General features: G+C 35.6%; 8 protein-coding genes across 8 annotated transcripts; 6 read left to right on the top strand and 2 right to left on the bottom strand.

Annotated features, from left to right (window-relative positions):
* The first annotated feature begins 765 nt into the window (after positions 1-765).
* Positions 766-2,120, top strand: EV154DRAFT_502241 (uncharacterized protein). Its single transcript, XM_051600778.1, has 6 exons — positions 766-864; positions 925-1,069; positions 1,128-1,144; positions 1,213-1,300; positions 1,366-1,547; positions 1,609-2,120. The coding sequence occupies exons 1-6, from the start codon at positions 794-796 to the stop codon at positions 1,769-1,771; spliced, it is 666 nt and encodes a 221-aa protein (XP_051459680.1). The 5' UTR covers positions 766-793; the 3' UTR covers positions 1,772-2,120.
* A 2-nt stretch (positions 2,121-2,122) lies between these two features.
* EV154DRAFT_600981 (DnaJ domain-containing protein) lies at positions 2,123-3,591 on the bottom strand. The gene is made up of 2 exons (XM_051607198.1): positions 3,444-3,591; positions 2,123-3,374 (listed from the first exon to the last, which is right to left on the bottom strand). Exons 1-2 carry the CDS (start codon positions 3,526-3,528, stop codon positions 2,179-2,181), a joined length of 1,281 nt encoding a protein of 426 aa, XP_051459679.1. The 5' UTR covers positions 3,529-3,591; the 3' UTR covers positions 2,123-2,178.
* Positions 3,592-9,133: 5,542 nt separating this feature from the next.
* On the top strand, positions 9,134-10,778 carry EV154DRAFT_417273 (Aldehyde/histidinol dehydrogenase; the record flags this gene model as incomplete). The annotated part of the gene is made up of 7 exons (XM_051595783.1): positions 9,134-9,211; positions 9,265-9,327; positions 9,421-9,538; positions 9,613-9,724; positions 9,799-9,880; positions 9,938-10,331; positions 10,414-10,778. The coding sequence occupies 7 exons, from the start codon at positions 9,134-9,136 to the stop codon at positions 10,776-10,778; spliced, it is 1,212 nt and encodes a 403-aa protein (XP_051459678.1).
* Positions 10,779-10,822: 44 nt separating this feature from the next.
* Positions 10,823-13,168, bottom strand: EV154DRAFT_155866 (uncharacterized protein; the record flags this gene model as incomplete). The annotated part of the gene is made up of 5 exons (XM_051594132.1): positions 10,823-10,902; positions 10,959-11,192; positions 11,248-12,228; positions 12,296-13,045; positions 13,112-13,168. The coding sequence occupies 5 exons, from the start codon at positions 13,163-13,165 to the stop codon at positions 10,867-10,869; spliced, it is 2,055 nt and encodes a 684-aa protein (XP_051459677.1). The 3' UTR covers positions 10,823-10,866.
* Positions 13,169-16,193: 3,025 nt separating this feature from the next.
* On the top strand, positions 16,194-16,858 carry EV154DRAFT_561483 (uncharacterized protein; the record flags this gene model as incomplete). The annotated part of the gene is made up of 4 exons (XM_051605677.1): positions 16,194-16,262; positions 16,330-16,384; positions 16,471-16,737; positions 16,809-16,858. 4 exons carry the CDS (start codon positions 16,194-16,196, stop codon positions 16,856-16,858), a joined length of 441 nt encoding a protein of 146 aa, XP_051459676.1.
* A 1,657-nt stretch (positions 16,859-18,515) lies between these two features.
* On the top strand, positions 18,516-20,446 carry EV154DRAFT_440106 (2-isopropylmalate synthase). The gene is made up of 3 exons (XM_051596914.1): positions 18,516-18,619; positions 18,679-18,864; positions 18,942-20,446. The coding sequence occupies exons 1-3, from the start codon at positions 18,563-18,565 to the stop codon at positions 20,355-20,357; spliced, it is 1,659 nt and encodes a 552-aa protein (XP_051459675.1). The 5' UTR covers positions 18,516-18,562; the 3' UTR covers positions 20,358-20,446.
* Positions 20,447-22,349: 1,903 nt separating this feature from the next.
* EV154DRAFT_502229 (uncharacterized protein) lies at positions 22,350-24,444 on the top strand. The gene is made up of 6 exons (XM_051600777.1): positions 22,350-23,073; positions 23,137-23,305; positions 23,371-23,477; positions 23,536-23,661; positions 23,724-23,959; positions 24,021-24,444. Exons 1-6 carry the CDS (start codon positions 22,463-22,465, stop codon positions 24,299-24,301), a joined length of 1,530 nt encoding a protein of 509 aa, XP_051459674.1. The 5' UTR covers positions 22,350-22,462; the 3' UTR covers positions 24,302-24,444.
* A 929-nt stretch (positions 24,445-25,373) lies between these two features.
* EV154DRAFT_583715 (uncharacterized protein) lies at positions 25,374-27,757 on the top strand (the record flags this gene model as incomplete). The annotated part of the gene is made up of 6 exons (XM_051606715.1): positions 25,374-25,513; positions 26,019-26,250; positions 26,305-26,360; positions 26,405-26,632; positions 26,683-26,940; positions 27,154-27,757. The coding sequence occupies 6 exons, from the start codon at positions 25,374-25,376 to the stop codon at positions 27,659-27,661; spliced, it is 1,422 nt and encodes a 473-aa protein (XP_051459673.1). The 3' UTR covers positions 27,662-27,757.
* Between the last annotated feature and the right edge of the window lie 150 nt (positions 27,758-27,907).

The following is a 27,907-nucleotide window of genomic DNA, read 5'->3' as shown; positions in this document are numbered from 1 at the left end:
CGCCCAGTTCAAAAAAAAAAATGTATATAGATTCTTTAAGCAAGCCCTTGTTGATGTTCCTATATATAATGTTGTATATTAGTATTGCTAAAACACAGTATAAACCCATATAAGGACAGCTGTAGTCTATAAGTGGTGCAGAAGGGAGGAAAATCAAAATGGACTCCATATATCACCAAATTTAATATATTCGCGATCCGTTGTTTCGTAGATTTTAGAGAATATAAAAAAAGAGTTTAATAGTCTTGTAAACACATATAAGCTGGTCGAATTACCCCCCAAGACATAACAAAAACTACATTAGTGAGTTGCATGAATTATGCGACAAGTGGACTCTCACTTTTAGGAAAAACGATGTTTGAATAACGGTTGCATAAATATAATATCCAAGCCTGGGTCACAATTCTTTTAGCTTATTATTAAACTCTTATACCACCCCCTAAATTATTTCTAATGCATTGCTACTAGGGAGCTATTTTCAGATTTGTCTTGTTAGGTATTACAAAAATAATTGTCATCTTAATCATTTAATATGATGGCTGTCTTGACAAGCTGTTGTTGCTTATATGTATGGTCAATCTTATTCTGTATAGGCTAAACAATAATCCGTTTGTATGTTTGCATTAAGTAGATTAATTCCAATTGGGATAAAAGACCTGTGTAGATGATATTGGGAAAAGTTTAATTTTTCTTGTGATGCCTAGTGGTTTCACAAACCGATGAATGAATTTAAGATGAAACTCCCCTTTTTTTGATATTCCTCCCTTTTTTTTTTTTCTTTAATTTTTTTATCATGCCTTTAGACGAAGACGACGATAGGATGCATATGCTTGCGTCAGAAGACGACCCTTTTCACCAAACCAGGTTTGATTTTTTTTCTGTCTTTTACGACATGAAGCCGCCAACTAATTCTATAAAAAAAAGCACCTTGTTGCCATCCTCGAGAACTCAACATGGATTAACAAAATCGGAAATCGTTCAAGGCATGGCAAACAGGTTCATGTACTCTAAATTTTACATTGGCCTTTATTTAGTACTAGCGATACTTAGTTTTGTCACCATTGTCATGGTAAGCAACTCCCTTAATTCTAAAAGAGACAACTGATGGTTTTAACATATTTTTGCAGTCATTAAAGGAGACTTGGTAACTAAATAGCTATTGTGTAAAAGGACAAAGTAATTAATTTTCATTTATTCATTTCAAAACTATAGTCCTTCTGTATTGTTTATCGTATTCGAGGCAATTATTAATTTGGCCATGATTGTTGAAGTGACCACCAGATTATTGGCTCTTGGCAGAGTAAAACTATAATCTTTCAACATATACCACAAACTTGCTTAACAATTATCTTGTTTCTTGATTAGGATTATTGGAGGTCATTGTGGAATATCATTGATATCATTTTGGTTATACTCTGTGCGATTACATTGATTGTATTGACCACAGGATGCTCTGTTGGAGAGAGAAGGGAAGCTATTTTCGATACCGTTTTATTGGTTATCCGTAATGGATTTCAATTATTTCGATTATTTATGATGCTCAGGAAGTAAGTAAAAATAGTTAAACAAAACAAATATGAATTGCTGATTTCAGTATGCATAAAAAAGAAATCAATATTCGTTACATGCAAGATCCACAAGAATTGATTTCGATGACATATCCGATATTGGAAGAGAGCCCTCGTTGGAATTCACGGCATTAGACCGTGATCGAGGTTTGGACGAGAGTTTCCTGGATGATAATGACTCTGATGTAGAACAAGGACGATAAACGAATATAATAAATATTTTGTACATAGTATTTTGAGAGAGAAAAGAAACAGCACTTGATGACTACCTACTATATCAGATTTGAAGAGTGATGCTTACTCCATTATACTTTATGAAAAATCATCAAAATCCATTGAGTAAAATGCCGCTCAAGGGCAGTATATTTAATAAATATATTATTCCAACGAGTACCATAGATACTGATGCTACGAGACAAGGTTAATATCACAGAAATCTCGTAGAAACAAAAGTCTCTACAATGATAATCATATTTGACATTCCCTTGTTGGATTGTAAGCTTTTAAAAGAGACGTAAGCTTTTTTTTTTTCTAAAAAAAAAAGAATGCAGATATACTATGTAAACAATAAAAAGCACGGCAAGTTTATTTTTCTATGATTTATGCAAATTTAAAGAGCAGCGTTGAAGACTTCGGCAAGGTTGTTATCGGCAACAGCCTTTTCGAAAGACTTGCGAAGAGCCTCGAGGTCTTCAGCAGTCTTGTTCTTGGCAAGGATATCATCGAGCTTGAATAATTGAGAGTCAATTTGAGCGGGGGTAGCGGCAGCAGCAGCGTTACCCAAACCATAGTTGTTATCCTTAACGATAGCCTTGATGGTCTTCTTCTCCTTCTTAATGGCACGCTTAGCCATCTCCTTGGCCTTCTTGGAATCTTCCTTGGCGTTCTTAGCATCGGCTTCAGCCTTTTCAGCAGCAAGCTTCTCCTCTTCAGCCTTCTTGGCAGCAGCTTCAGCAGCAGCCTTATCAGCAGCAGCCTTAGCATCCTTCTTTGCGTTTCTCTTCTTCTTTTCCTCAGCCTTGAAGATGGCGATACGAGGATCAACACTCAAACAAGTATCAACAAGAGTACGGACACGAGCATTATCTTCCTTCTTGAGTTGAGCACGTTGAGCACGGTTCTTCTTTTCTTGGTAACGCTTATCATCACGGTTATCGGAACCCTCAGCACCTTCCTTATCCAACCATTCGAAAGTTCTCCAAGAGTCCATGTTGTAGAAGAAATCGTAGAAAGCCTCAACTTCTTCCTTGGGAGTAGAAGCATCACCGAGAGAAGGAACGGGTTGTTTGGTAGAGAAACGACCTTCACGTTCAAAGACAGGAGCCCATAACTCAAAGAAATCACCTTGGGTCTTGGCAGTAGGAGCATCATCTTCTAACCAAGCCATACCGAAATCAACAGAATCATATTGACGACGAGTGACGGGGTTCATCAAGGTATCGAAAGCCTTAGCAATACACTTGAAGAATGCATCATCGTTCTTATCAGCCTTCTTATCGGGATGGTGCAAGAGAACCATACGACGATGAGCCTTCTTGATTTGATCCTCAGTAGCCTTGTAACGGAGCTTGGTTAAACCAAGAACGGCATAGTTATCTTGAGTCTTCCATTGAGTAGGATCTTGGTTGACGGTATCAATGTCAACATTCTCATATTCGAACTCGACTTCTTCTTCTTCAACAACTTGGTTGGCCTTCTCTTGAGCTTGATGAAGTTCATCTTCAGAGAAAGTACGGTTGTGGTTCTTTCTGCGAGCATGAGCAAGGAAATGACGACCGACGGGTTCAATAAGACGATCAGTAGGAGCTATTTTTTTTTTTTTTTACGTGATTAGTTTTCTAGCTTTTGCAGATTATGCTAAATCATTGTATTTACCACTTAAAGAACCAGAAACAACGGGCTCTTCAGACTTGTAAGAAGCAGGGGGGGGAGGGAGCAAAAAATCGAGAGTCAAAGACATATTGATAATTTAAAAATGCAGATGATTATAAAAAAGAAGAAAAAAAACTAGTCGAAATTTCGGGAGGGGTAATAGAAAAAAAAAGTATAAGCCACACACATAGACTTTACTTAACGGGGATTCAATACAGTATTTACACCGTTACAGTATTTACACTAAAAATTCAGACAAATTAGAATTAATTTCGGACAGATGCAGACTATTGAGCTTTTTTTTTTTCGGACGAATAGAAAATTATTGTTCAGATAATTTTACCTGCATGAAATTGCCAAAGCGATAACTTTGGCGGAAGATTACTGAGTTTGTTCGTTTTTACGAGAGAAGAGCGCAGGGCGCTCACCTACTTCCCTGAGATTGAATAGGATGTGCTTAAAGTTTAAAACAGCTGCTTGGTCTCTATTCCAAAATTTTCTGCCTTGAGTAACACATGCCGTATTTTGACATCTGATGATTTGTTAATATCAACATAACGAATATAATTGTAACTATACTACCTTAACAATCCATGACACTTCACGATTGGCATTGTATTTCTTTTAAATGGACGAGGATTAGAAATTATCTTGAATTGCTCCAAAACGTCACCACAATCTGGACAATGAGAGGAAGTTTTAAATTCGTCAATTAGATAAACAGTCAAACCATTTTTTTTAGCATTTGAATAAGCCCTTTATTCCTTGTAGGTTCCTGGAACTTTGTGTTCGGGGCTGACCAATTTCCAAGTACCAAGACAGCATCAGGACCAAATTTTCTTTTCAAGTTTTGTACCAATTTTTAATCATTTTGTTCATAAAACATCTTTAATGAAAATTTCATTTTTCGAAAAGGTAATAGCTGTAACTTCTCTAAGAATGTACTGATAGTTTACTGTTAAGATCACTTTGGTTGGGTCGCCTATTAATCTCTAAACCAAGCGCAATAATTCTTCTTTTTCATCATCATCAAATCTTTGTGAGATATGCTTTTGTGACAGCATCATTTCTAGATATACGGCATAAAACTGAGGATTGACAATCCTATCATTGGAAAAGTTTTGAGGTTGAGGGAAAAAACCGCAAATTCGTGATATAAATATATTGCCATAGTACAGATTGCATTTATGATCAACTCGGAATGAAAACTCTGACTCTGGAAAATAGGAGATTTCTTTGGGCTTTAATGTCTCGTTTCCATAGTAGTCGGTTAACGTGTCATTAACGGATGATCTGGCTTTTATGTACTGAATGTAGTTTTCCAAATTTGTAGATTTGGATTCTGTTTTGGAGAGCGTTGTTTCGGCTTCTTGGACAACCAAAGGTTTGTTTTGATTCCGTAAATACCTGAAATGTCTTGAGCATTTTGAGCGATTATTTTTGGTAAAAATCAAAGTTTGCTTCTCTTTAGCTGTACTAGTTTCTTTCATGTAATACAATAAATCACGTCTTCCAGGGTCGATCAGAACACACTTGTTTTCAGTACGTTTTAAATCAGCTTGATTTAGCCCTTCTATATACTCTTCTTGATCATCGACTACTCTCTTAACGCTGGTTGTAAAGAATTTTCTACTTGTATCTGTGTTTTGTTTAATGATTGATACACCGACACCATCTGTTTCAAGTGTTCCTTGAAACCTTAAAGTCTTATCAACACCTTGATTCTTGAACGCCTTCTTTTCAAAATTCACGACAGAACCCCAAATTTTAAATTTTTTTCCAGCTTGGAGAGGACTTTTATTCTTGAGAATATGAAAGTGAATTATTTTGGCATCCAAAGTCATATAGCATGGAATGAAGGAAGTGCGCAACGGGAAGCAGATAAATGCTTTTCCTGTTCTGGCTTCAACTAATTTTGCAAGTTGAAAAAACGCATCAAAATGATTCTCAGGTTTTGCTGCAATATCATAGTATATGGAGTCCTTTTGGAAAGTGTAGTCTTTAGGATAGCAGGAAAAGATACTGTTTAATTCTTTTCTTCACTGGTCATCTAGAATACTGTCTGCAGGTATCTCTTTCCTTGCTACGGCACGACTGATCTGATTATAAGGTCCGTATATCTTGCTTCGGATAGCTGATTTTATTGCTTTTTCATCTGATCCATTTTCTTTCATTTCTTTCCGAAGATTATTTGCTCTTTCCTTCTTTTGTAATATAATATTAACAAATTGGCGCAGTCTATTTCCAAAATGAGCTTTAATATTGTTATGGTAAGCCGTTTGGATTTTGGTACACTCATACAATGCTATTTGCTGAGCATTTGGTAAGCTGGGAGGAGTATAATTAGCATCTTGAAAGTAAGCCTCTTTGTATTTTGCTATCAATTGTCTATTTTTTTTTTGTTACAGGCTTTAATCTTGTGTTTCGAGTTTTCGAAAGTGTAAGACTTAAAAAAACTTCTACAAAAAAATCTTTTTCAACAAAGCCTTTTAAAGTAAAAGTTTCGCTTGCTTCCAATTCTTGCAAATAGATGTACTTTGTGAAGGCAAAGGTGTGTGTAATCAATGAATTAGTAGTGTTAACCAAATCATACAATGGCTGTAAATACAACGGCTTCCAAATGTTCTTCGCAGTTGTTTTAACTGTAATAACGCGCTTGCTTATTTTTTCAGAATCTCTCGCAGTGACACTGGTACTTGATTCTGATGCTGTTATGAATACTTCAGGCGTAGGACTTCCCTTACTTGCAACAGGGCGTCGCTTACTTACTGAAGAACTTGACTCGGCAACAGCAAATTCGGATCTGTACTTGAAACCACCACGACTTCGTAATGTATGTATTGCAGGCGGGGACTCATTAAAGTCGTCACTGCTATAATCTATCAAATTGTCGCTGACAACATTTCTAATAGAATCAGGAATACCAATGGTACTTGTAATATCAGGTTCATGTTCGGCTGCCTTGCCTTTCCCTTTAAACTTCTTTTGGGAATCAATATATGGGGTATTTTCCCGACCTATAAGAAAGGGCAATTAAACATCATGTAAGTTTTCTATCAAAATAAGACTTGGCAATGTAACATACTTCGTCTCTTCCGTCCCAAAATCGGTGGTTGAAAGTCATCGTCCGAGCTATCATTTTGAGTTTCTTTTTTATAATAGAATCAGTTTTTTGGTTGCATTTCCATCAAATATCATACATATACGTTACCTTTCATAGCTTAAACTGAATGAAAGAATGAAGAGAGAAAAAAAGATTAAAAAAAAAAAAAGTATCTATCACAATTTTTACACTTAAAATCCAGATGGTTTAGCTTACCTTTTTTGAAAAAAAAAAAAAAATTCAGACTAATTGATTACATGTAGAAAACCCCTGCGGATTTATGCTATGAGCTTATTTTATGTTAACAGCAGAAAGGCGTTTTACTTAAATTTTTTTTTGGCTTTGTGGCAGGTACTCTAATCTCAATATTCACAACGCCGATTACAGATATTTTCAATTAAGATCGTTGAATTATAGCCCTGGAGGTTGGTGTTTCAACTACTATTGTGTTTCATTTAGTCGATCTATCTGTTGGTGGTCTCATAATGATATCAACTACAAATATACAACTACTCAGTAGTCCACATCGGTCTAAGACTATTTTCCGAGCCATTGTTCTCTTGAATTTCTACGGAAGTGAATTCATCACGTATTGATGATTAACGTGCCTGCCATTAATCCAGTGAAGTCAGCATTACTGTCTTTTGGGGCTCTCTATCTCATTAATAAAATCCATCGCTTCAAATCCATCCTCTTGATAAACACCTTCTTGTTCATTTTCTTTAAATAGTGTTAAGCTCGAAGTAGTTTTAAGAATAGCAAAGAAATATAATTTTATATTTGTTTGCAATTACACTGTACATCATATGTCAAGCTCAATCATTTTTTCGGTGGTCATGAGGAGGGTAAAGCATAATTTGACTATCATTGGAGATACTCAAACCTTGCTTAGTGAAGGATAAATCGAAAGTAGAGGTTATAAACCTTTGCTCGTGTCGCCCTTTTCATTTCTTAATCCAATTGAAGAGTGCTGGTCCAAGATCAAAAAGAAAAAAAATCCGCTTTTCCTATCACTCAGTCAAGGCCGCTTGTGAGACTATTACAGCAAAATATTGCAGTGGTTGGATACCACAATCTGATACTTACTGGGATATATGTCCTGGTTTATCGAATTTTTATCTTTGTCTGATTTAATTTTTTCATTTGTCTGAATTTAAAGTGCGAATACAGTTATAACTATAGGGCTTTTATAAAAAAAGAACGGGAAAATGTTCAAGTTACTTTGACTTTAGTTTACCCCAAAACCTAATCGTTTTTACAGTCAAAAATGACTTAGTTGAAGTCCAAATCAATCATGACTCTATTCAATGCTTAATATGACATATATATATATATATACTGGTTTTTTTTTTTAAATCAACAGTAAGTATAGCTACATTAATTGGCACGGATTTTATTTGGTACCAGACCAGAATTAGCTATAGTACTGTAACGACCAGGGCAGTGTTCAATATATTTCAGAATCGATATCAAAAGGTACGACAACTATGCACTTATCAAATTCATGAATATTCTGCTTGATATTATGTATCTTAATGGAAATATGAAAGGGAGATATTTGGTGATTGATAACCGTGCTATATATAAATAGAAACCGATGATGAGGAAAATCGAGAGTTACGGCTATGAACTGATGTTCTGCCTCCATATTCGCTTGAATTAAACCCGCTTGAATAGTTTTGGGTAATCACAAATGGAAGCTTGAAATGTCATAGACTGTTAACTGAAGACATAATTGCTGAGGTATGTAACGCCATACCTGCTGAAATTCTATACATCTTTGCCAGTCATTCTAAACGATAAATCATTCAATGTTATAATAAAATTCTAATTATTTAAAAGTAAAAAATAAATATCATTTTTAGGTCAATTGGATTTAACATATTGTGACATTTCTCTTACCTCAAAAGGACAGAATTTCTAGACATAAAGGGACAATCATTTTCGGCTTAGTACCATTCATCTTTTGGAAAGTGACATATATTTTTTGGTTACGAACATTCACTGTATTTAAATTCATTTCACGCAACGCCATATTTTACATCAGCCAAAAAAAATGCCCCAATCATAATTCAATTATTCCAATTTAAAAGTCCCCAAATGTTAAAGTTTACAACATATATTTTTTTTCCCTTTTTCTTCTTTTATTCCCCTTTGTCATACCAGAAGATGTTTACCGATATCAAAGAAATTCCATCGATTGTTGGGAGCTTACGAGAAGCCTTCTCTACTGGTAGATATTCATTCACCTATTCTTTTTTTTGTGTTAGATCGGAGGCATTGATTTTGTTCTAAAATATTAGGGATCACAAAGGATAACGCCTACAGAAAGCAACAACTTAAGAACTTGAAAAGACTTCTACAAGAAAGAGAGAGGGATATAATCGAGGCTGTAAAAAGTGATCTTCATAAACACGAAGTTGAGATTATCTCTGCAGAAATCGCTCCTGTTTTAGGCGAAATTGAGTTTATGCTCAAGGTAATGATCATCACCGTTTTTTCTTTTTTTTCACCAAAACAATTAAAAAAAAAATGCATTTAGAATCTCGATAAACTATCAAAAACAACCACTGTTAAACCTCAGTATGTTATGAACGCATTAGATAAATGTACTGTAAGAAAGGAGCCAAAAGGCGTGGTACTTGTTATTGGATCCTGGAATTATCCCGTAAAGTTTACTGCCATATTTATAAGGATTGCGTTGTTAATGATTATCCATAGGTCCATTTACTTCTGCTTCCTGTGGTCGGTGCTATTGCAGCTGGTAACTGTGTTGCTATTAAGGTATAAATTTCTCACACGCTCACGCACATGTTGCCCTAAAATATAATAAAACGAATATAAACTAACTTGTCATTGTAATACGTCTTTATATAGCCTTCTGAAGTCGCGTGTCATACAGCAGCAATAATTGGAGAATTAATCCCCCAATATCTTGACCCAAAAACAGTATCCGTCGTACAAGGTGGTGTGCAAGAGACTACTACCTTATTAGGTTTGTATTAAAAAAAACTCGCAATGGGGAAGAAACCTGTTTTTTTAACAACGACTCTTACCCCTCTCTTATAGCCGAAGAGTTCAATCATATCTTTTACACGGGTAATGGTGCGGTCGGTAAAATAGTTATGGCTGCTGCCTCTAAACATCTTACACCTGTCACCTTGGAACTGGGTGGAAAATCGTAAGTATTTTCAAAAGGCACAAATGCGTGTACGACCATGTGTAACTTACACGGTACTCTTCCTTTTAAAATAGTCCAGCTTTTATTGCGCCAGATGCTAATATTGAAGTAGCTGCTAGTCGTATCATGTGGGGAAAATATTATAATGCAGGCCAGGTAAATTACAAGTTTTCCTGATTTTAAAGTTTAAACTAACATTATATGTAATAATAGACTTGTGTTGCACCTGATTATGTGCTAATCCTGAAATCTCAAGCAAATCAATTTATCGAAGCTTGTAAAAAAGTACTTATTGAAAGATATGGCCAGAACCCCCAGGCATCGGATTCTTACTGTAGAATTATCAGTGAGCGTAGATTCGATGCGGTAAAATCATTTATTGATAATGTGGATGATTCAAGAATTATTGTCGGTGGACAAACCGATAAAAAAGATTTGTATGTCGCACCCACTATCGTATATCCTGTTGCTTCTGATGAAACTGGATTAATGCAAGAAGAGATATTTGGTCCTATCCTTCCCATTGTACCTGTTGAAGATATGGATGAAGCTATTCGTATTGTGAACTCAAAGAATACACCCTTGACAATCTACATATTTACTGAAAGTAAAACCTTCCGCGAAAAAAGTACGTTTAAAAAATTAAGTCAGAAAAGAATTACCAACTAACGTAATCGTTTTCCATCTAGTTTTGGATAAAACCCAATCCGGGGGTGTTTTAGTAAATGATGTACTAATGCATGTACAAGAACTCGGTATGCCCTTTGGCGGCGTAGGTGCTAGTGGTATGGGATCTTATCACGGACCTAAATCTTTTGAAACTTTCAGCCATGAACGTGCCACCATGATTAAATCCTCGGGCCTTGAAAGTTTAATGGTTGCTCGTTACCCTCCTTACAACGATAGTAAATTAACACTATTCACCATGCTGACCATTGGTTTACCCGAAACGGTCACTGGTAAAGTTAAATCTGTCTTCCAAGCTATAGGTGCTGCTCACACCGTCTTCTTCTCTTCTAACAACGATGGTAGTGATCAACCTATTAAGCTTTAATTCACTTTCTTTTTAACCCAATTCACTTTCTTTTTAACCCCAAAAAAAAAAAAAAACAATTATATCCTTTATTATATTATCGGCATTTTTATGATTCATTATTATTTTCCTCCAATTCCTTTTGCTATAAATTAACATATATATTAGTCCCTATTCGATTCTTTAATTTATTATTATTACCTTTGCTTGCCAGGCCTGGGCCATCTGCAAGAATTTAAGAGAACGGTTTTGAACTTCGTCATCAGCAAAGATGTAGTCAAAGTATTCTTCCCAGATAACATTATCTTCAGACGAGTCAGCAGCTCTTCTTCTCTTCTTAACCACCTTGGGCATCTTCTTTTTGACAACCTCCTTGGTTTCCTCTGTACCGTAATTCTCTTCAAATTCTTTCCATGCTTCAAGTAAGATAACACGCTAAAATAGCACAGTGTTTAAAAAAAATATTACTGTATAAATTTCGGGAAATTACCTCTTCTTTAAGATCCTTCTCCTTCATCTTATCATATGCCTTACTAAAGATGGTTCGGGCACGAGTGACACCTTCGCCATTTCCATCTTTATAAGGTATAGATAACTCGAATTGTGCAAAACTAATATAAACCTTAACGTGTTCAGTGCGCTCCAACAAGCGGTAATAAAGATCCCTCGTCTTTTCGTATTCCTCTTCTCCGATTTCGAAATCGATGTATGCTTTCCATAGTAGTTCTGGCATATTAAGATTGGCTTGTGAAACAGCAAGTTCAAAAATGGCGCGAGCTCTTTCAACTTCATCCAATACGTTCTTTTCAAGCTCTGCAAATTGAATCCATGCTGAGCAATTCGAAGGATCATATTCAAGATATTTTGTATAGATGGTTCGGCAACGATCAAATTCTCTTAACTGGAATTCCAAATCAATATAACCCTTGAATAATTTGTTTTTCGGACATGTACCGATTGCTCTACCTAATAACTTTCTCGCTTGAGTCACTTGCATTTGTCTAATTTCGAATTGAGCGTACATCAGCCAGATTTTGGCAAATGTGAATTTTTTGTGTGGTATCAGTTTAATACATTGATCATAAATCTGTCTTGTTCGTTCCATGTCTTGACTTTCGAGCTCTTCATAGAGAGCATAATTAATCCACAAATAAATATAACGTCTCCAGAATCTCTTTTCCTCCGCAGGGGGGATTTGCGCAATGGCGCGTTCATATACTTCACGAACACGAGTTGGGTCTCCAGCAGATTCTTCCAATTTGGCATAATCAAACCAGATATCATAGTTTTTGGGACTGGCTTCGATTTCTTGTTCATACTGCACACGTCTTTTACCAATGACCACATCCTCGATACCGGCTTTATCTCCGTATTGCTTTTCGAAATTAGTATATTGGTTGTATAATGACTGTGATTTTGATTTGGGAAGACGATCTAAACCATATTTAAAGATGACACGTGCACGTTCAAACTGAAAGCAAAGATTAGAACTGATAGGTCATGTTTTACAAGCTATATATATGTAAAATGAAAAGTACCTCTTTAGCTTTAATCTCAAATTTCGCAAATGCCACGAGTAATTTCTGATCTAATTTCTCTTCTCCTAAAAACTCGAGACCGGCAGTATAAATTTCTCTACATTTGTTCAAATTGTTGTGTTCTTCCTCAAATTTTGCCCACTTAATCCAATTAGCAGGCTCAGGATGAATACTGACAAAACGTTCATAGATAGCGCGAGCACGTTGCTTTTCGTCGTATCGTAATTCCATCTTGATATAAGCCATCCAGGCATTCTCAGTAGGCTCCCATTTCATCCAACGTTCGAACACATTTCTTGCTTTAGGAACGTCGCCCAAAGTTTCTTCCATGTAGGTATATTTGTACCAGAACTGATCGACACGAGGTAACAAAGTGGTGGCACGATCGAGCAAATTACGCGCATGGTTGACACTACGATTCTTCAACTCCATATCTACATAACGTAACCAAAGTGCATTGTTACGCCATTCAACATCTAAAGCACGCTCAAACACAGATCGAGCACGTTGAAATTCCATTTGACTTTCTTCCCAAGAGGCATATTTAATCCAATTACTGATATTAAGTCGATTCTTACGAATGTTATCCTCAAACTCTTTACGTTTACGTTGTCTAAATTCTGACAGTTCTTCTAAATCCGCAATCTTTTGTTGGGGAATGTTATGAGTAGGTTCGAGACGACGGTCATGAGCTTCACGCAAGATTTGTTCGGCTGTAATCTGAACAGGAGCAGCGCTCTTGTTTTTAACCTGATGAAAAAAGAAATATATGTTTAGCAAAAATTATAACCAGTTCACCATATTACGTTATTTTACCTTGGGGGGTCTGGGGTTCTTTCCGAAACCACTTGTTGTCTCTTTAGGATCCATTATATAATTTAATTGACACGTAAAAAAAGATGCAGCTTTTTTTTCTGGGTTCAAGGCTGGCTTTTTCCACCTGCAACGGTGTCGGCGCTTTAATATGTAAGCCACTGCCTAAAAAAACGTCATCGCTCAAATTGATGCAAAAATTGACCCACGAAGAGTAATCTACAACTTACTTCATGGATTGTCACGTACTTTTTTTAAATTTTGCATGAAAGATTGTTTGCCTAATTATGTGCCTTGTTTTCTATAAAAAGTCATAACATATCTACTTGATCCAGCATTCGGTAATCAAAAATTGGAAATGTTCAATGAACTTTACCAATATCAAAGCTGCTCTAACGAAGTAGTTGGTATTTATTCCATGTCAAATGATATCATGTTAAATCTTGGATCCGAGTTTATGACTATAAATTTGCTAAATATTAGTTATTCCTTGTCCAACATCAATGTGCTTGTATCTCCCAATTGTACTTCAAACAACCTGTCTGTTCACAGTCCCCATAGTCAGATTTTCCAGGTACATATCTTCTAAACTGCCAAACAATATTCTTCCGAATACTCCAATAGAACTTGTGATTTCAGAACATTTTAATCAAACTATGATTTATAAAACAGACTTGATAGCTTGCCTAGTGCCATCATGGTCTATGTTTTATCGCACCCATCAAATTTTGGTGAAGTTCTAGGTACAACTATAAACAGAAAAAATACGCACCAAATTTCTATGAATACTAAAATATGTCATAACAACAGATAATAGCGGCAGTAAGTTTGATGACAATAAATTATTGAAATTGTCATTTCTAAACAAATATGTGTATACATCAAAGTAAGTTAAATCGACAAAACGTATAGCAGCATATTTAAAAGGAGCATGCATCGTATTTTCGGTCTCGTGTCCTTGATGGTAAGATTCAGAAATCTAAATACATAATTTAGATTGCATGGGTAAATCTCTTTAAGTCAAGATGTATCACCGAATCGTCTTATAAATATTACTAATGTTTTGCTTAAGCATTAAATAAAATACTTTGCCGTACTTACAAAATGTGATTAAGAGGTAGTTCGATAATAGCCATTATAGAAAGGGTTAAAAGGGCCGTGGTGATTTAGTTATATAAAAGATGGTAGAAGATAGAGGCAAGTAGAACACGGGTATCAAATAATTTCAATGATATGAATACCATCTTAGTATTTATTGAAAACGGGTATATCTACTTGTCATGTCAGATATTGCTTTTATTTTTTCCTTTTGAAAATTAATTGTGATGATCTTTTTTTAATTGATAAAAAATAGCGCGATGTGGGTTACAGCGTATACAAAGGGACTTTATACACTTGTCAAACGAGCCTGTCTCACAGGGTAAGCATCGCTGGTAAAAGGGAGGGATATATATCTACACTACAAGTGTAGGAGTGCTATCGTTTAAAGCGTAAGAGATTTTTTTGTAAATAGATTTTACTACATTCTTCAAATATGAAATGATTACACTTTTTGTTTATGCTATTTTATAAATTCACATGGAATGAGAGAACCAATCTTTTTTTTTCTGGCAGAGGGAATATGAATTGTTGCGCCAATCTATTATTTTTCTCTTTTCTTCTTAACCGGGGCAGTTTATCGTTATTAATACTAGTTGGGTCAGCCTATTAATGGCGTATAGGCGATGCCTTTTGTCAGGTTATGGATTGATGAGACATGCGGCACCTTTTTTCATGAAGAGGGGAAGTGTATCAAACTGGAGGGCGCAACCCCTTTATGTGACTATCTTTACCATAGTAACTTACACCATCTTTTAATGACTGAAGGGAGGTATTTCATGTTGGTTCACCTTTTTTTTCTCTTTCCATACCAAAGACTCATGGATTTTTCTCTTTTCGCTCACTTTTTGCCTGATAAAAAGATGAAGGAAATGCACAGATACAAGTCTCCGTGTGGCTATTCCCAGGAAACACTCTTCTAGAGTGGCTAATGTGTATCTTTTCTTTTTAATTTTAATAAAGTATGTGCTTTTAATAACTATTAAATCTGTCTTTTATTTCATGTCTTTCGTACCAAAAAAAAAATGAATAGGGAAATGTGTCCAAACAAGTAGATAGTTGGTCAAGATCCTCTGATTTAGATTGGTTCTACAATCAGAAAAGGATCAGGATTTATATGTTTAGAGACTGGCGTAGAAGAACTGACGGGCTTCTTTATTGAAGGCACTAGATCAGATTTCACTCATAATACACATGAAACTGGTGTAAAAAACAAGAAGACCCTCAAATTTACAAGAGATTGAAGATGCTGCTATTTTGAAAGCTAAGTTATGTAAGACACGTCCTTGATTTTGTATTTCACTAGTGTTAATTGAGGCAGACTTGACTACGACAGTTTTTTTACAGGCACTTTCCAAATAATGTCATGTGTATTTTTTTATCCCCATAATCTCTTTTCATGTTTATACAGGTGCATATTGTCATACGTAGGCTACCAACTCTTTACTCAAACTTCAGTAATACTTTATGATCAATGGATCCAGCTACCTTGATAGTATGAGAAGCATTTAAGACCATTTTGGAATGTATTTCCAAAAACATAATCTACACGTACAGGAACACTAACGATCTGGTTTAAAGATGGCAAATTGAATTTATTAAGATTTGCATCACAACAAGACAAACGTTTTCCTGCAAAACTACAATCACTGGGTTTATTAATTTATGAAGCGTGCATACGATATAATTATTTACTAATTTTCATAATACGTATCCACTTCAATTGTATATTAATGTGTATAGACCAACGTAATACATATAAAAAATAACGTTAACAAGTGATGCAAGGTATACTCCAGTAAATAGACCTTCACGGCTTTTTTTATGTATGTGAATCAGTGAAATGTTGATGTTCGAGTTTCACTGATTTGCGCCTATTGTTTCCTTCGGGCAGGGTGTTTAAATAAATAAATCCAACCAAGTTTTGCAATTATACTTTTGACGTTCTGTTTTCCCCCCTCTTCTTCCTTCTTTCGTCTTCACTAAAATGACTACTAACAAGACTGAGAATTTTTCTGCACTCAAAAATGATCTTTTTCTTCGTGCGCCTCTCGTGGTAAGTTATATATGGGATCAACCATTTGAAGGGCTATTAACTAATTCTCAAATTAACATTAGGCGAGAAAATTGAACGCGCTCCTGTTTGGATTATGAGGCAAGCCGGTCGCTATTTGCCTGGTATTGTACACAATAGCAAACCAAGAGTGGAGATCATTGAACTCCCTTTCTGTGACTGTATATATATGCCAACAAACATGTATTAGAATTTCACAAGATTAGAAAGAATCATAGTTATTTCGAAGTGTGTCGTACACCTGAACTTGCTTGCCAGCTCACTCTTCAAACTATCGATCGTTATGGCAAGCTCTTGGATGCTTCAATTATTTTTTCGGATATTCTCGTTATTCCCCAAGCTATGGGTCTTGAAGTGTTTATGGTTCCTGGTAAAGAACCTGTGTTCCCTGCTCCTTTAGATACACCTGCCGATTTCTCTCATTTGACTGAAAATGTAGACGTCGAAAAGGAATTAGGTTATGTTTATCAAGCCATTACTTTAGCCCGTCATAGACTTAAGGACGTATACCTTTGTATGGTTTTATAGGAGCTCCTTGGACTTTAATGGCTTATATGATTGAAGGTGGTGGAATTTAGACTTTGCATAAGGTCAAGGGCTGATTATAAAAGTATCCCAAGGAATGTCATGCTTTATTACAGTGTATTACTGATATTGCCATTGAATTCTTGGTGGTTTAAGTAAAGGTATGTCGGTATATGAGTTAAGAATTTTAAAAGAGATGAAGTAAACGGGTTCTTTTTAGTTTGGGCAGGATGTATGGCCATATTGCTGGAATTGATCGTGGTTATTGCATGACAATTTCTTGTTTTCAGGCAAATAATCAAAGAATTGAAAAAGGTCGGAGGTATTACTTGATGGGATTCATGTACGAGATTAATGGAGATGGAGTCGTAGAAGATTACTTAAAGGACTTAGATTCATATACAAAGCAGCTGAATATCGTTGTGTATATGTGTATGTTAACATTGGCTCTTGCCTTATAATGGTGAAAGTCTGATTACACCCAAAGAATACGATTACTTTCAAAAAGGGCGTCTATGATGGCAAATATGCACAGTCAAGGATATAAAGGTGAAGTTAATTTCAGTGAGGTTTTAATAGATCGTTATAGAAAAGCATTAGAAGGTGTCTATGATCTTGCTTAACTAAAATAGAAAAATAATGAAGCAGTTACCAATGAAGCGTGTGTTTCTAAATTGTCAGAATAGTTAAGACATTCGTCTTACTGGCGTGAGCCCTATTTACCATATTTTTGGTGTTGATATTACGTACTAAACCGGATATCATCTTTTATTGTCGAAAACGAGTTGGTAATATCGAGACCAGACCAGTCCAAACAAAAATAAAGTGACAGTTTCAACTATCTGGGGAAGAAATATAAATACGGCATGTTTATAGATTGAGTCGTAAGCTTACTATGTCGGTGGACAAGTTACATGGCCAGTATATATGATAACTAGTGGTAGTGTATCATTAAATATCTGTATGCCAAATTGGTATCTGTTCTAATTAACTTGTGCCTTTGTATTTAAGTAAGACTCATACCTACTAATACTTAGTAAGAATTTTATAGCTTTTTAGCTTGACATAATTTGAATGCAAAAGCCTTGGAAAAAAAATCTGGCAAGGTAATAGTATACCCAATTTCTTCCAATAAATTATTGTACAGATTATAGAATAACTCAAGGAATTTGCTTGTATTATGATCTATAAGATACGAAGAAGTTTAACCTAATACTCTTACCAATGATAAGATCCAAAGATTATTTACCAATGCTTTGTGATGGTAAAAAAAAAGCCCACGCTAAGAGCGGAAAGTAAATAAGGTTATACAAAAATAGTGCATTTTTGGTAATGATAGTTCCAGAAAGGTAACTGTGATTAAATAACAAAAACAAAAACAAAATAAATTGAAACGTGTTTATTTAACGTATCTTGCACACATGTGCACCGACTCCTTTGTTACGATAGAGGCACTAAATAGAGTAATTATCCTCTGTACTCTACTTTATAAAAAAAATAGGAAACTGAAAATAACGTGGGGAATTCAAAAAAAAAAAAAAAGATTCGTCATAAAGTATGACTTATATGCAATATGAAAATCTGATTGGACAACGTAATAATGGGCCAAAAGCTGATTTTATACGTTGATTGGCCAAATGTACCAAACTGGTCATAACCTATGAAGAACGTAAAAAAATGCAAGGCGATATAAATTAAACTTTTTTCTCCATTTCTCCCAGTTTTCTTCTTTATTATTTTATTATATTGAAAGAAAAATGGCTACTACTGATAAACTTATTATTTTTGACACAACCCTTCGTGATGGTGAACAGGTAAACCACGATATTTTTTTATTATGTGTATATGTAATTGACACATTTCATACAAAAAGTCCCCAGGTGTCACTTTAAACACAGAAGAAAAGATCGAGATCGCCAAACAACTTTCTCGTCTTGGTGTGGATGTTATTGAAGCAGGTTTCCCAATTGCTTCGATTGGTGATTTCGAAGCCGTACAACGTATTGCCACTGAAGTAGGCTCTTTGATGGTCGGCAGAGAAAAGATTGGTCATCCTGTGGTAAATATATTTAGATGCACGGCGGGAAATAATTTTATGAGAACAACCTTTTTTCTAATTATACATTTATGTTATAGACAATTTGTGGTCTTGCTCGTTCTACACCCAACGATATTAAACGTTGTGCTGAAGCCATCGCGCCTGCCGCTCGTAAGCGTATTCACGTTTTCCTTGCCACCTCTGATCTTCATCTTGAACACAAGCTCAAGATTGATCGTGAAGAATGTATTAAACGTGCTGTGGCTGCTGTCACACTTGCGCGTTCTTTTGTGGACGATGTTGAGTTCTCACCTGAAGATGCCGGTCGTTCTGACCCTGATTTCCTTTGTAAAGTGCTCGGTAAGGTGATTGAAGCCGGTGCAACTACCCTCAACATTCCTGACACCGTTGGTTATAATATGCCTGAGGAATACGGAAGTTTGATTGCTTATCTCGTCAAGAATACACCTGGATCCGAAAAGGCTATTTTCTCTACTCACTGTCATAACGATCTTGGTTTAGCTACTGCCAACACATTGGCTGGTATCAGTAACGGTGCACGTCAAGTGGAAGTCACGATCAATGGTATTGGTGAGCGTGCTGGTAACACAGCTATGGAGGAGATTGTCATGGCTATTCATACCCATCCCAATTATTTCCCTGTTCATCATACTGTCAACACCACTTTAATCTATCGTACCTCCCAAATGGTTTCTACTTTATCCGGTATGATGGTTCAACCCAATAAGGCCATTGTCGGTCGTAACGCCTTCCTTCACGAATCCGGTATTCATCAAGATGGTATTCTCAAGAACAGACAGACGTACGAGATTATTAGTGCCGAGACCGTAGGTGTGACTGATATTTCTTTGGTTCTTGGTAAGCATTCAGGTCGTAACGCTTTCCGTGAGCGTTGTAAGGAGTTAGGATTTGCCGATGTCTCTGATGCGGATTTCCAGACAGCATTTGATGGATTCAAGGCACTTTGTGATAAGAAAAAGAATGTGAATGATGCAGATATTCTCGCTATTCTCAGCAACCAAATCAGTGCTCATGTTGGAAGTGCTTATTACACCTTGATTTCTACACAAGTGGTGGCTGGTGCCGATACCACCTCCATGGCCAGTGTCAAACTTTTTGATGTCAAAGCAGAGAAGGAAATTTGTGATGCTGCAGTTGGTACCAACGGTCCCGTAGATGCCATCTTTGAGGCTATTCAACGTAGTGTGGGTCGTCGTTTCCGTCTTACCAAGTTTGATATTAGTGCAGTGGGTGAGGGTAGTGATGCCCTCGGAAAAGCCGAGATCCAAGTCATGGTTGATCCTGCTACTACAAATACTCAAGATACTCGTCTTACCAAGGCTGCTTTCTCTTCTAGCATTGCCGATATCGATATCATTGCTGCTGCCGCCAAGGCTTATTTGGGTGCTATTAACAAGCAATTAGTGTGGGAGAATGAATTGGCTGCTGGTACTGCCAGAAGTCTTGGTGAGGAACGTCAAGTGGATGTTTAAAAATCTATCCTTAAAAAACATACATTTAATCATTTGTAAATAAATATCTCTTTTTCATATACAACTACGCGCGACATAACGTTTTCTTTATTTGACTTTCCATTCCTATATTTATGTCCTAGACATAAAAAATCACAAAGAGAGTAGAAATATTTCTATGCTAATTAATCAACCTTTTAGCGCGTTTTTTATTATAAATGATGGGACCGTTAGCGGTTTTAAAACTTTGCCATTATTGAATTTATCCTCTTCTGTCTCTTCTGTCTTATCTGCTCCAAAAAGTTCAAGATTGTTTTCTTTGGACGAGGACTATGTCAAAAAATTGTATGGATATTTAAATGAGAATTCTGTCTGGAAATTGTCTTCTGGTGTAGTGGTAGAGGAAAAGAAGAAAGGGTTTGTAGTTGCTTGTAATTTCGGGTAGTAAGCATTAATAATGTTATTTTTATCGCAACATATCTACGAACTTATTTTTTAGTCGAGTGCACTTTCTCGTTCTCGGATTTACACTTGCTTCTCTGGCAAGAAGCCAACATCTGAATATGTTTGAAGATAAAAATCTTTGAGTAATCAAAGAGCGTGTCCTACAAAGAACAGTTATACAGCCATAAATAACCTTTTTCGCATAAAATTCTTTTATTTATATTTGTAAGACAATGGTAAGTAAAACTAATAATGTAAAGGAAAAGAATATCAAATAAAATGATCGATAAAATAATGTAGCTTATATATATATATATATATACACATATTTATACAAGGGAGAGAAGTATTTCACCAGCCAAATCGTCATTGCTATCACCATCATCATCTATTAAAATAAGCTTGGGGACGTTGCTTAAATACCGAGTCAGAAGGGTTATATATGCCTTGACTTATGTTATTAACTTCTTTGAGGAGAATAAAGATAATGTTTATTAATTCATGATTGAAGCTATTTATATGTTTTACAATTGTCAATCCGGAGTAACTACTATTGTATTGGTTCGTAAGGTAGTAGAAACAATTTCTGCGGTTGGTTGTGTGTATTACGTTACAATCACAAATTCACCATTTGAGATAAATAGTAGTGATATATGCAAGTTTTTTTTTTTTTTTTTTTTTTTTTTTTTTACCAATAAAAAAAGTTAGATACCGTTGAATTTTTGACAAAGTAGTCAGAGAAGTTCAGTTTAAAAGAAACCAGTGTTCGTAACTTTATGAAAACTGAATGCAATCTGTCATTCAAAAGAGCAGTATTACGTTCTAGTGAACGAAATTCTGAAGATAAACTTCAAAAGCGCTTGGAATAGGTAGATCGCTGGACATCAACTGATATGGACTATCTTTCTAACCGTATTTTTGTGGATGGAAATGGATTTGACAAAAATATGCGTCCACCTTTAGCCTGGTCCAACGGCAATTGTGGAAACCAAATCGACCAAAGCAACTTCCCATACAATATTGGGCGCTATCAGCGCAATGGGGGTAGATATTAAGCTTATAGTGGCAGAGAAGCCCGAACAACGTAGAATTGACGGTGTTGGACAAGAAAAGAAAGCGCATACCAAATTTTAAAAAGTCAAAAGGTACCACAACAGGTCACAATTTAAATTTTATAAGATAAAATGGATAAAACCCCTCATATCAACGGATTTTATATTGTTATGGACAATGCACCTATTTATACACATAACGATATTGACAAACTGTTCACTTTAAGAGGCTATAGAAGCATATATATCCCCCCATATTCAGCCGAACTAAACCCAATTAAGCAATTATGGCCTGTTGTAAAGATCAAGGTCAAGAGGGGCACGTTTTCTGATGATGAAGATCTTAAGACAAGAATTGTAGATGCATGCAACAATGCTACTATTCAACATGCGAAAGCTTTTATACAACACTCATGTAATCAATTAGAGAAATGTAGAAATAAAGAACCCTTATAATCGTATAAGGTAATTGCATAACAATAATATTTTTAAAAATCCGACCATCATTTTCAATTGAGGATAGACGCACTGTAACAACAACACGGAGCTTGTTCCTCTTCCTTTCCAATATGTCAAACTTGTCTACTGGTAAAAAAAAAAGCAAAGAAAAGAAAAGAAAAAAAAGGCTTTATGGTTTACGAAAGACCCTATTTATTAGCAATAGACGTGTACATTCGTAAGAACACTCTTCAATCAAGTTTGACAGGATTCTTGAATGACGATCAAAAAAATAAAGCGCTCCTTGTTCAATGGTTTGAAGTGTACACAACTTTGGAACAAGCAACAAGCGAACTTGTAGCTATGTTTTTACACGCCTATAACACTGTCTGTCCCGACAGCACGACGAAAAAACCTAACACACTTGTCGATCTCGGTGTCTTATTTGCAGAAGCCGAGATGAGGAAGACTATTATTAAAGGAAACATGGGAACTATTATCGCGTCAGCACATACTACAGAGATACAAAAAAAGCAAAGACTTGTTGATGGGGAAGATATTGTTCAATATATCGGAAATGACACATCTCTCAACAGGCCCAATGCAATTACTACTGATAAGGCGATATCGGACGTTGCCTCCTCTTCTACGGCTAAGGTGACATCTACGGTTACACCAGCAGAACGTCCTCATACTGGCGATTACATCTTAGCAAATAAGTTTAACATGACTAAAGCTTTAAAAGCTTACATCGAAAAGTGCAAGAAGAAGAAAATTGAAGGCATGAATTATATTGAGCTGATGTAAATATTTTGACAATTATAATGTAACACATGTACTGTTTATTGACTGGGCTATTTTTATAGGGCATCATGTAATGTTGTATTTCTTACACAAAATGCATGCCCTGTAATCATGAAAGACATTGGATCTAGTAATTTGGATATGTTAAAAAAAGAACTCTATGACAAATACATGAATGAAAATATTAAAGTCAATGACAGCTTATACATGGATTTGGTCTCATTATTTCGTGTAGGTGTTATGAAACTGTAAATCTATATCTTTTTAACTATTAACAAACATTCTACTCATTGCAGGATATGGATAGTGAAGCCTCGCAAAAAGAGAATAATCAAAAAATCAAAGCACTTTTTAAGAACTCTTCAGAAGAAGACGGCGTTATGTGTGATGTTCTTATAGAAAGGTAAATCTACGTCAGAGTTATAGTCTATTTGTAACTGATTTTCTCTCATAATTGATAGCCTCAATAAGCTTCCGTACTGTAACGCAGCACACCAGCTTGGAGAATTGGAACTCTGTTCAAGATACTTTGATCCATTGCTTGCACCGATATTTCATGACCCTGAGGTTGGTCAACAATTAGTATGGTATATGATGAAATTTTTTCCGCATAATGGCACAATTAAACAAAGCTGATTGCTTTTTTTAGGATAAGGGGGGATACCGACTACCAATTATCAGAAGTGCATGAAGAGGCAGAATTCTTAAAAAAAATCGCATGTGATATGAGCCAGCGTACTACTTTGGGCTTGTGTAGACAAAAGCCAACCGAACAAGGCGATGTTGTTCTTGCAGATTGGAATGACAGACTTTACTTGGCCAATTTCACTAACGGGTTGGTCTCAACAAAGGATAACAAGTTTGCGATATGTGTTCAGACAGATGGTAAAAATGTTTTATTTCTTTTTTTAACGGCAAATTTTGATTTTCTAATTTTTACAAAAAGGTCTCCAATGCAGCTTTTATAGTTTGCACGAAATTGCTCCTGGTGTCACCGTTATGCTTGACTTACTAAATTTTGATGTTCCCCAAAAAAGATGTGAAGTTGTCAACTTGTTACCAATACTTGATCAACTGAAACGCATATACTGCTTGAATAAAATGAAGTATGCGCCTCTTCATTCCGTGTCTAATCCTTTAGAAGAAACAGCAGGAACTTCTATTAAAGAAGCAGCGGAAAATGAAACGTGTGAGCTCAAACGGAAGAGAAAAATTGAGCGCGTTTAAATATGTTATTACAGTATTATCATGTTAAATTCAGACAAGCTCAAAAAAAATTCGGACTAAAAAAAAATGTTTTCAGACAAACGTAAAGAATTATTCAGACAAAGGGAAACTATTTTCAGAAATATGATAATAAAAATTCAGACAAGTAAAATCTAAACTAGTTTTGACTCTTTGTTAAGGCATTTATCCCAGTACGTTTCAGAGTGTCATATCCAACCATTACAATCCTACGTAGTGATAGTCTCACAGGCTGCCTGAATTCTTGGGGTTAAAGTGTCCAAAGTGGAAAGCGGATTTCTTTTGATGTGCTTCTTGATCTTGAACCAGCACTCCTCAATAGGATTCAAAAATGGGGAATAGAGGAGCATATATAAAGGCTTATATCCCCTACTTTGGATTGCATCAACGACACTCGATGGATATAGTGAATTCGGCAATTATCCATGACGATATAAACGCCATGCTTATTGTGTCTGTCCAGGACATCCATGACATTTCGAACAAAGGTTACAAATGACAAGCGGTTGTACCTTTTTTGGGCTTTTCTGTTTTAGTGTCATCGGTTTTAGCCTTTTTTGTCTATCAACTCTGCGAGAAACTGGTGTGATCTTACAGTTGTTTGTTCGTTCCCCCCCCCCCTATAGGAATAACAGTTACATGACTTTAATTTCACTGTTTCAATATTTCATAAATATCAATCATCTCTGAAAGAAAAAGCTGAATTTATAATTCAGAATAAGATAGAAGAATCATTTAGAAGACACATTGTAAAGAGCCTGGATGCATTTGTTTAAATCGATAAAAACTAAAAGCAAGCTTTTGAGGATGTTATTTTTTCAGTAATTAGCAGAGCTATCGAAGCTTACACGCTTCTGAAAATATTTTTAGAAAGTCCATTCTTATAGAATATTAAGCAGGACGTTTTTTCATCTTTTTTTTTAAAATTATTATGATCAAATACATTAATTAATCATTGCTCTGCTGAATTTAACAGTCCTCTGCGTCGACAACATAAATCAATTCAACAAAAGTTTTGTAATAACATCCTCATTTCTTTCCGTATATTAACTATATGCGTATCCCAATTCATCCAGATACTGAATGCTTCATAAAGCTAAAAAAGCAACATTTATATGAAAAGCTACAGCAGCAAGAAGAAGAAGGGACAGCAGTACACAATGATTTCAAAGGCCAAGCTAAAGAAAAAAAAAGGTGATATCTATGAAATATGTATAAATAACGAAACAGAAAAACCTAAGTCTTTAAAAGGTATAAAACTGAAGGATACTGCAGAAGAAAAACATAACAAAAGCGCAGCAAAACGGGCACGCAATTCCAATCTTGTAATAGCAGCAGCTATATCCCGCAAATCTTGTGGTGAAAGCGGACACTCATTTGCAAGAAGTAAGCAATGCAGCCATCGTAATTTCACAATACAAGAAACTATCGAAAACAAAATTGGCCTTAATCATCAAAGATACACAGTGTCTATACCACTTCGATCATTTTTCCCCACATCTGATGATGATGCGTTTAATAACACCCTCAACAAAATCAAGAGTTTATCTATGTTTCTGAGAAATGTGATTTATAGAGCACAGCTTTTGATAAATTACTATATTCTCAGGTACCCAGCTGACTTGCCAAACGAGTTTTTCCAACAAAACTTTTGGTATTTTTTATGCCGTCTTATAAATGAGAATATGTCAATTGAAAGCTTTAAGCAGAAGTACATTTCGCATATTCCTCATCTGGAAGAAATATGGACGGAACTCAGCGGCATTGAAGGTGTAAGCATGTTTGTCCAAAAAGAAGGTCTTACCAACTATGGTCAAGTAATAGCGTCCGCGTGTAAAAATGTTGCAACTTGCTATGACAACTTTTACATAGAAAATTTTGAAAACATTGTCAGTAACTATTTCATATATATGATCCGTGCTGAATTTCAGGTAAAAGAAAATTTTATATTGTACCTACAAAAGGCTGTTATTAACAATACATAGGACTTGAGAATGCCTTATATCAAATCTATTGTGTACGGTCATATATTAGAAATATTGTTTAACGTGCAACAATCAACTTTGCCGGATAACATTATGGGAGTTCTGTGAATAAAGAAACGCAAGACAAAATTCGGAAATTTCTAAACCCGCTGATTGTAGAAATCAAAAATCGCTTACCACCAGCCCCTATCACAAAAGCGACATTAAGTAAGGCCCCTTTCGATATAATGCCAGTTTTTAGACATATATTGTCTAAATACGAATCAATGATTGAAGCGAACCAGGAAGTAACAACATCGATACAACTACCATTGACTTTACCACAACAGTCCGATTTATTGCAACAATAACTGAGGATTTAAATCAGTCACGGAAAAGGCCTAAAAAGAAGAAATCATCAGTAAAGAATAAGATCTCAAATGCGCATAAAGATAAAGAGAAACGATTCCAACCACCAAGGCTGTTCAGTTTATTTCCGAATCCAAGCTTAAAATGGCGATTTATCAAAATTGATAATCAAAACCTACATGGGATTTTTGGAAGGAGAATTCGCCAAGTACAAGAGGAGACACCTTTTTCTTTCACACAAAGATCTTTCTTTGAATGCTTTGACTTCAGAAAATTGAAAATAAACAGGTAAGCTTGCAACATTTTTTTTGAATAATACGCAAAATTTTTTATCGTTAACATGAACAGTCTGGCTGAATTACAATCACTGCATGAGAAAGGTCGGATGTTTTTGAACAGCTTTTATACCGATGGTTATACATGTAGAGTCTCTTTTTGTAGAAAAGAAAACCCTGTTTCATCTTTGGAAAAGGTCACTCTGACCCTGAATAACTTTAATAGCGAAGAGGTCAAACAATATTTCAGGCCATGTACAGTCGATCCTAATAGGAAGGATGTTTTTACATTATACCATGACGAGAATGATGTAAGACGCCTCTCTAGCTCTGAGTGTTACAATATGAACGGAGTCATCAATTGTCAGAAACAAGAACTAGAAAGAAAGAAAAGTAACAACATCGAATATATTGAAACCAGAATCCCTTCCCCAAAAACAACTGGCGCTGAAAACTATAAAAGGCACATAACATATATGCTCCAACACTTTGAAGCCTTGGTCACTTTTTATGACTTCCAAAATGCTAGAATACGATGGTCCAACTATATCGGGAAACAAAAGGCTACGGATCATGCTATCAATATTTTGATTAACGGTTCCACAAAGTACAACAAAAACAGGAGAAAAAACACTAGACGAAATAAACGTGAAAGACGAAAATTAAACAGCAGATATAAGCGAGATCTTTCCAACACCAAGCAGTCAAAAAAAGGAAGACAAGCGGCGAGGTAAAACTGCTTTTCATTTTTTTCTAGAAGCATTAATCATTTTATTCTTTTAAAGGGCATTTAAGGAAAAATTCGAAGAAGGGGATAAAAGCAAAATGTCAATGATAATATTCGGAGACGGGTTAAAAAACAAGTCGCATGTCCGATTTAAAGGACTAAGACATGGAGTAATCGTTAAGTTGTACAGACAGCTAAAGCGGCGTGAGAATTTGGGTGAATTGTTATTGCTTGATATCGACGAGTACAACAC

This window comes from Mucor mucedo (genome assembly GCF_025094135.1).
Source record: "Mucor mucedo strain NRRL 3635 chromosome Unknown EV154scaffold_26, whole genome shotgun sequence".
Classification (NCBI taxonomy): Eukaryota; Fungi; Mucoromycota; class Mucoromycetes; order Mucorales; family Mucoraceae; genus Mucor; species Mucor mucedo.
Note: the sequence above shows the minus strand (reverse complement) of the source record. Positions and strands in the feature narration are given on the sequence as shown.

What these genes read in the sequence shown, in the direction of transcription:
- EV154DRAFT_502241 (XM_051600778.1), top strand. Translation starts at nt 794, where the DNA reads ATGCCTTTAGACGAAGACGACGATAGGATGCATATGCTTGCGTCAGAA. An exon ending in GACCCTTTTCACCAAACCAG is followed by an intron (nt 865 to 924) that starts GTTTGATTTTTT and finishes TATAAAAAAAAG; the next exon opens with CACCTTGTTGCCATCCTCGA. An exon ending in TTATTTATGATGCTCAGGAA is followed by an intron (nt 1,548 to 1,608) that starts GTAAGTAAAAAT and finishes TGCATAAAAAAG; the next exon opens with AAATCAATATTCGTTACATG.
- EV154DRAFT_600981 (XM_051607198.1), bottom strand. Translation starts at nt 3,528, where the DNA reads ATGTCTTTGACTCTCGATTTTTTGCTCCCTCCCCCCCCTGCTTCTTAC. An exon ending in TGTTTCTGGTTCTTTAAGTG is followed by an intron (nt 3,375 to 3,443) that starts GTAAATACAATG and finishes AAAAAAAAATAG; the next exon opens with CTCCTACTGATCGTCTTATT.
- EV154DRAFT_440106 (XM_051596914.1), top strand. Translation starts at nt 18,563, where the DNA reads ATGGCTACTACTGATAAACTTATTATTTTTGACACAACCCTTCGTGAT. An exon ending in CCCTTCGTGATGGTGAACAG is followed by an intron (nt 18,620 to 18,678) that starts GTAAACCACGAT and finishes TCATACAAAAAG; the next exon opens with TCCCCAGGTGTCACTTTAAA. An exon ending in AAAAGATTGGTCATCCTGTG is followed by an intron (nt 18,865 to 18,941) that starts GTAAATATATTT and finishes TTTATGTTATAG; the next exon opens with ACAATTTGTGGTCTTGCTCG.
- EV154DRAFT_502229 (XM_051600777.1), top strand. Translation starts at nt 22,463, where the DNA reads ATGGTTTACGAAAGACCCTATTTATTAGCAATAGACGTGTACATTCGT. An exon ending in ATTTGGTCTCATTATTTCGT is followed by an intron (nt 23,306 to 23,370) that starts GTAGGTGTTATG and finishes TACTCATTGCAG; the next exon opens with GATATGGATAGTGAAGCCTC. An exon ending in GATATGTGTTCAGACAGATG is followed by an intron (nt 23,960 to 24,020) that starts GTAAAAATGTTT and finishes TTTTACAAAAAG; the next exon opens with GTCTCCAATGCAGCTTTTAT.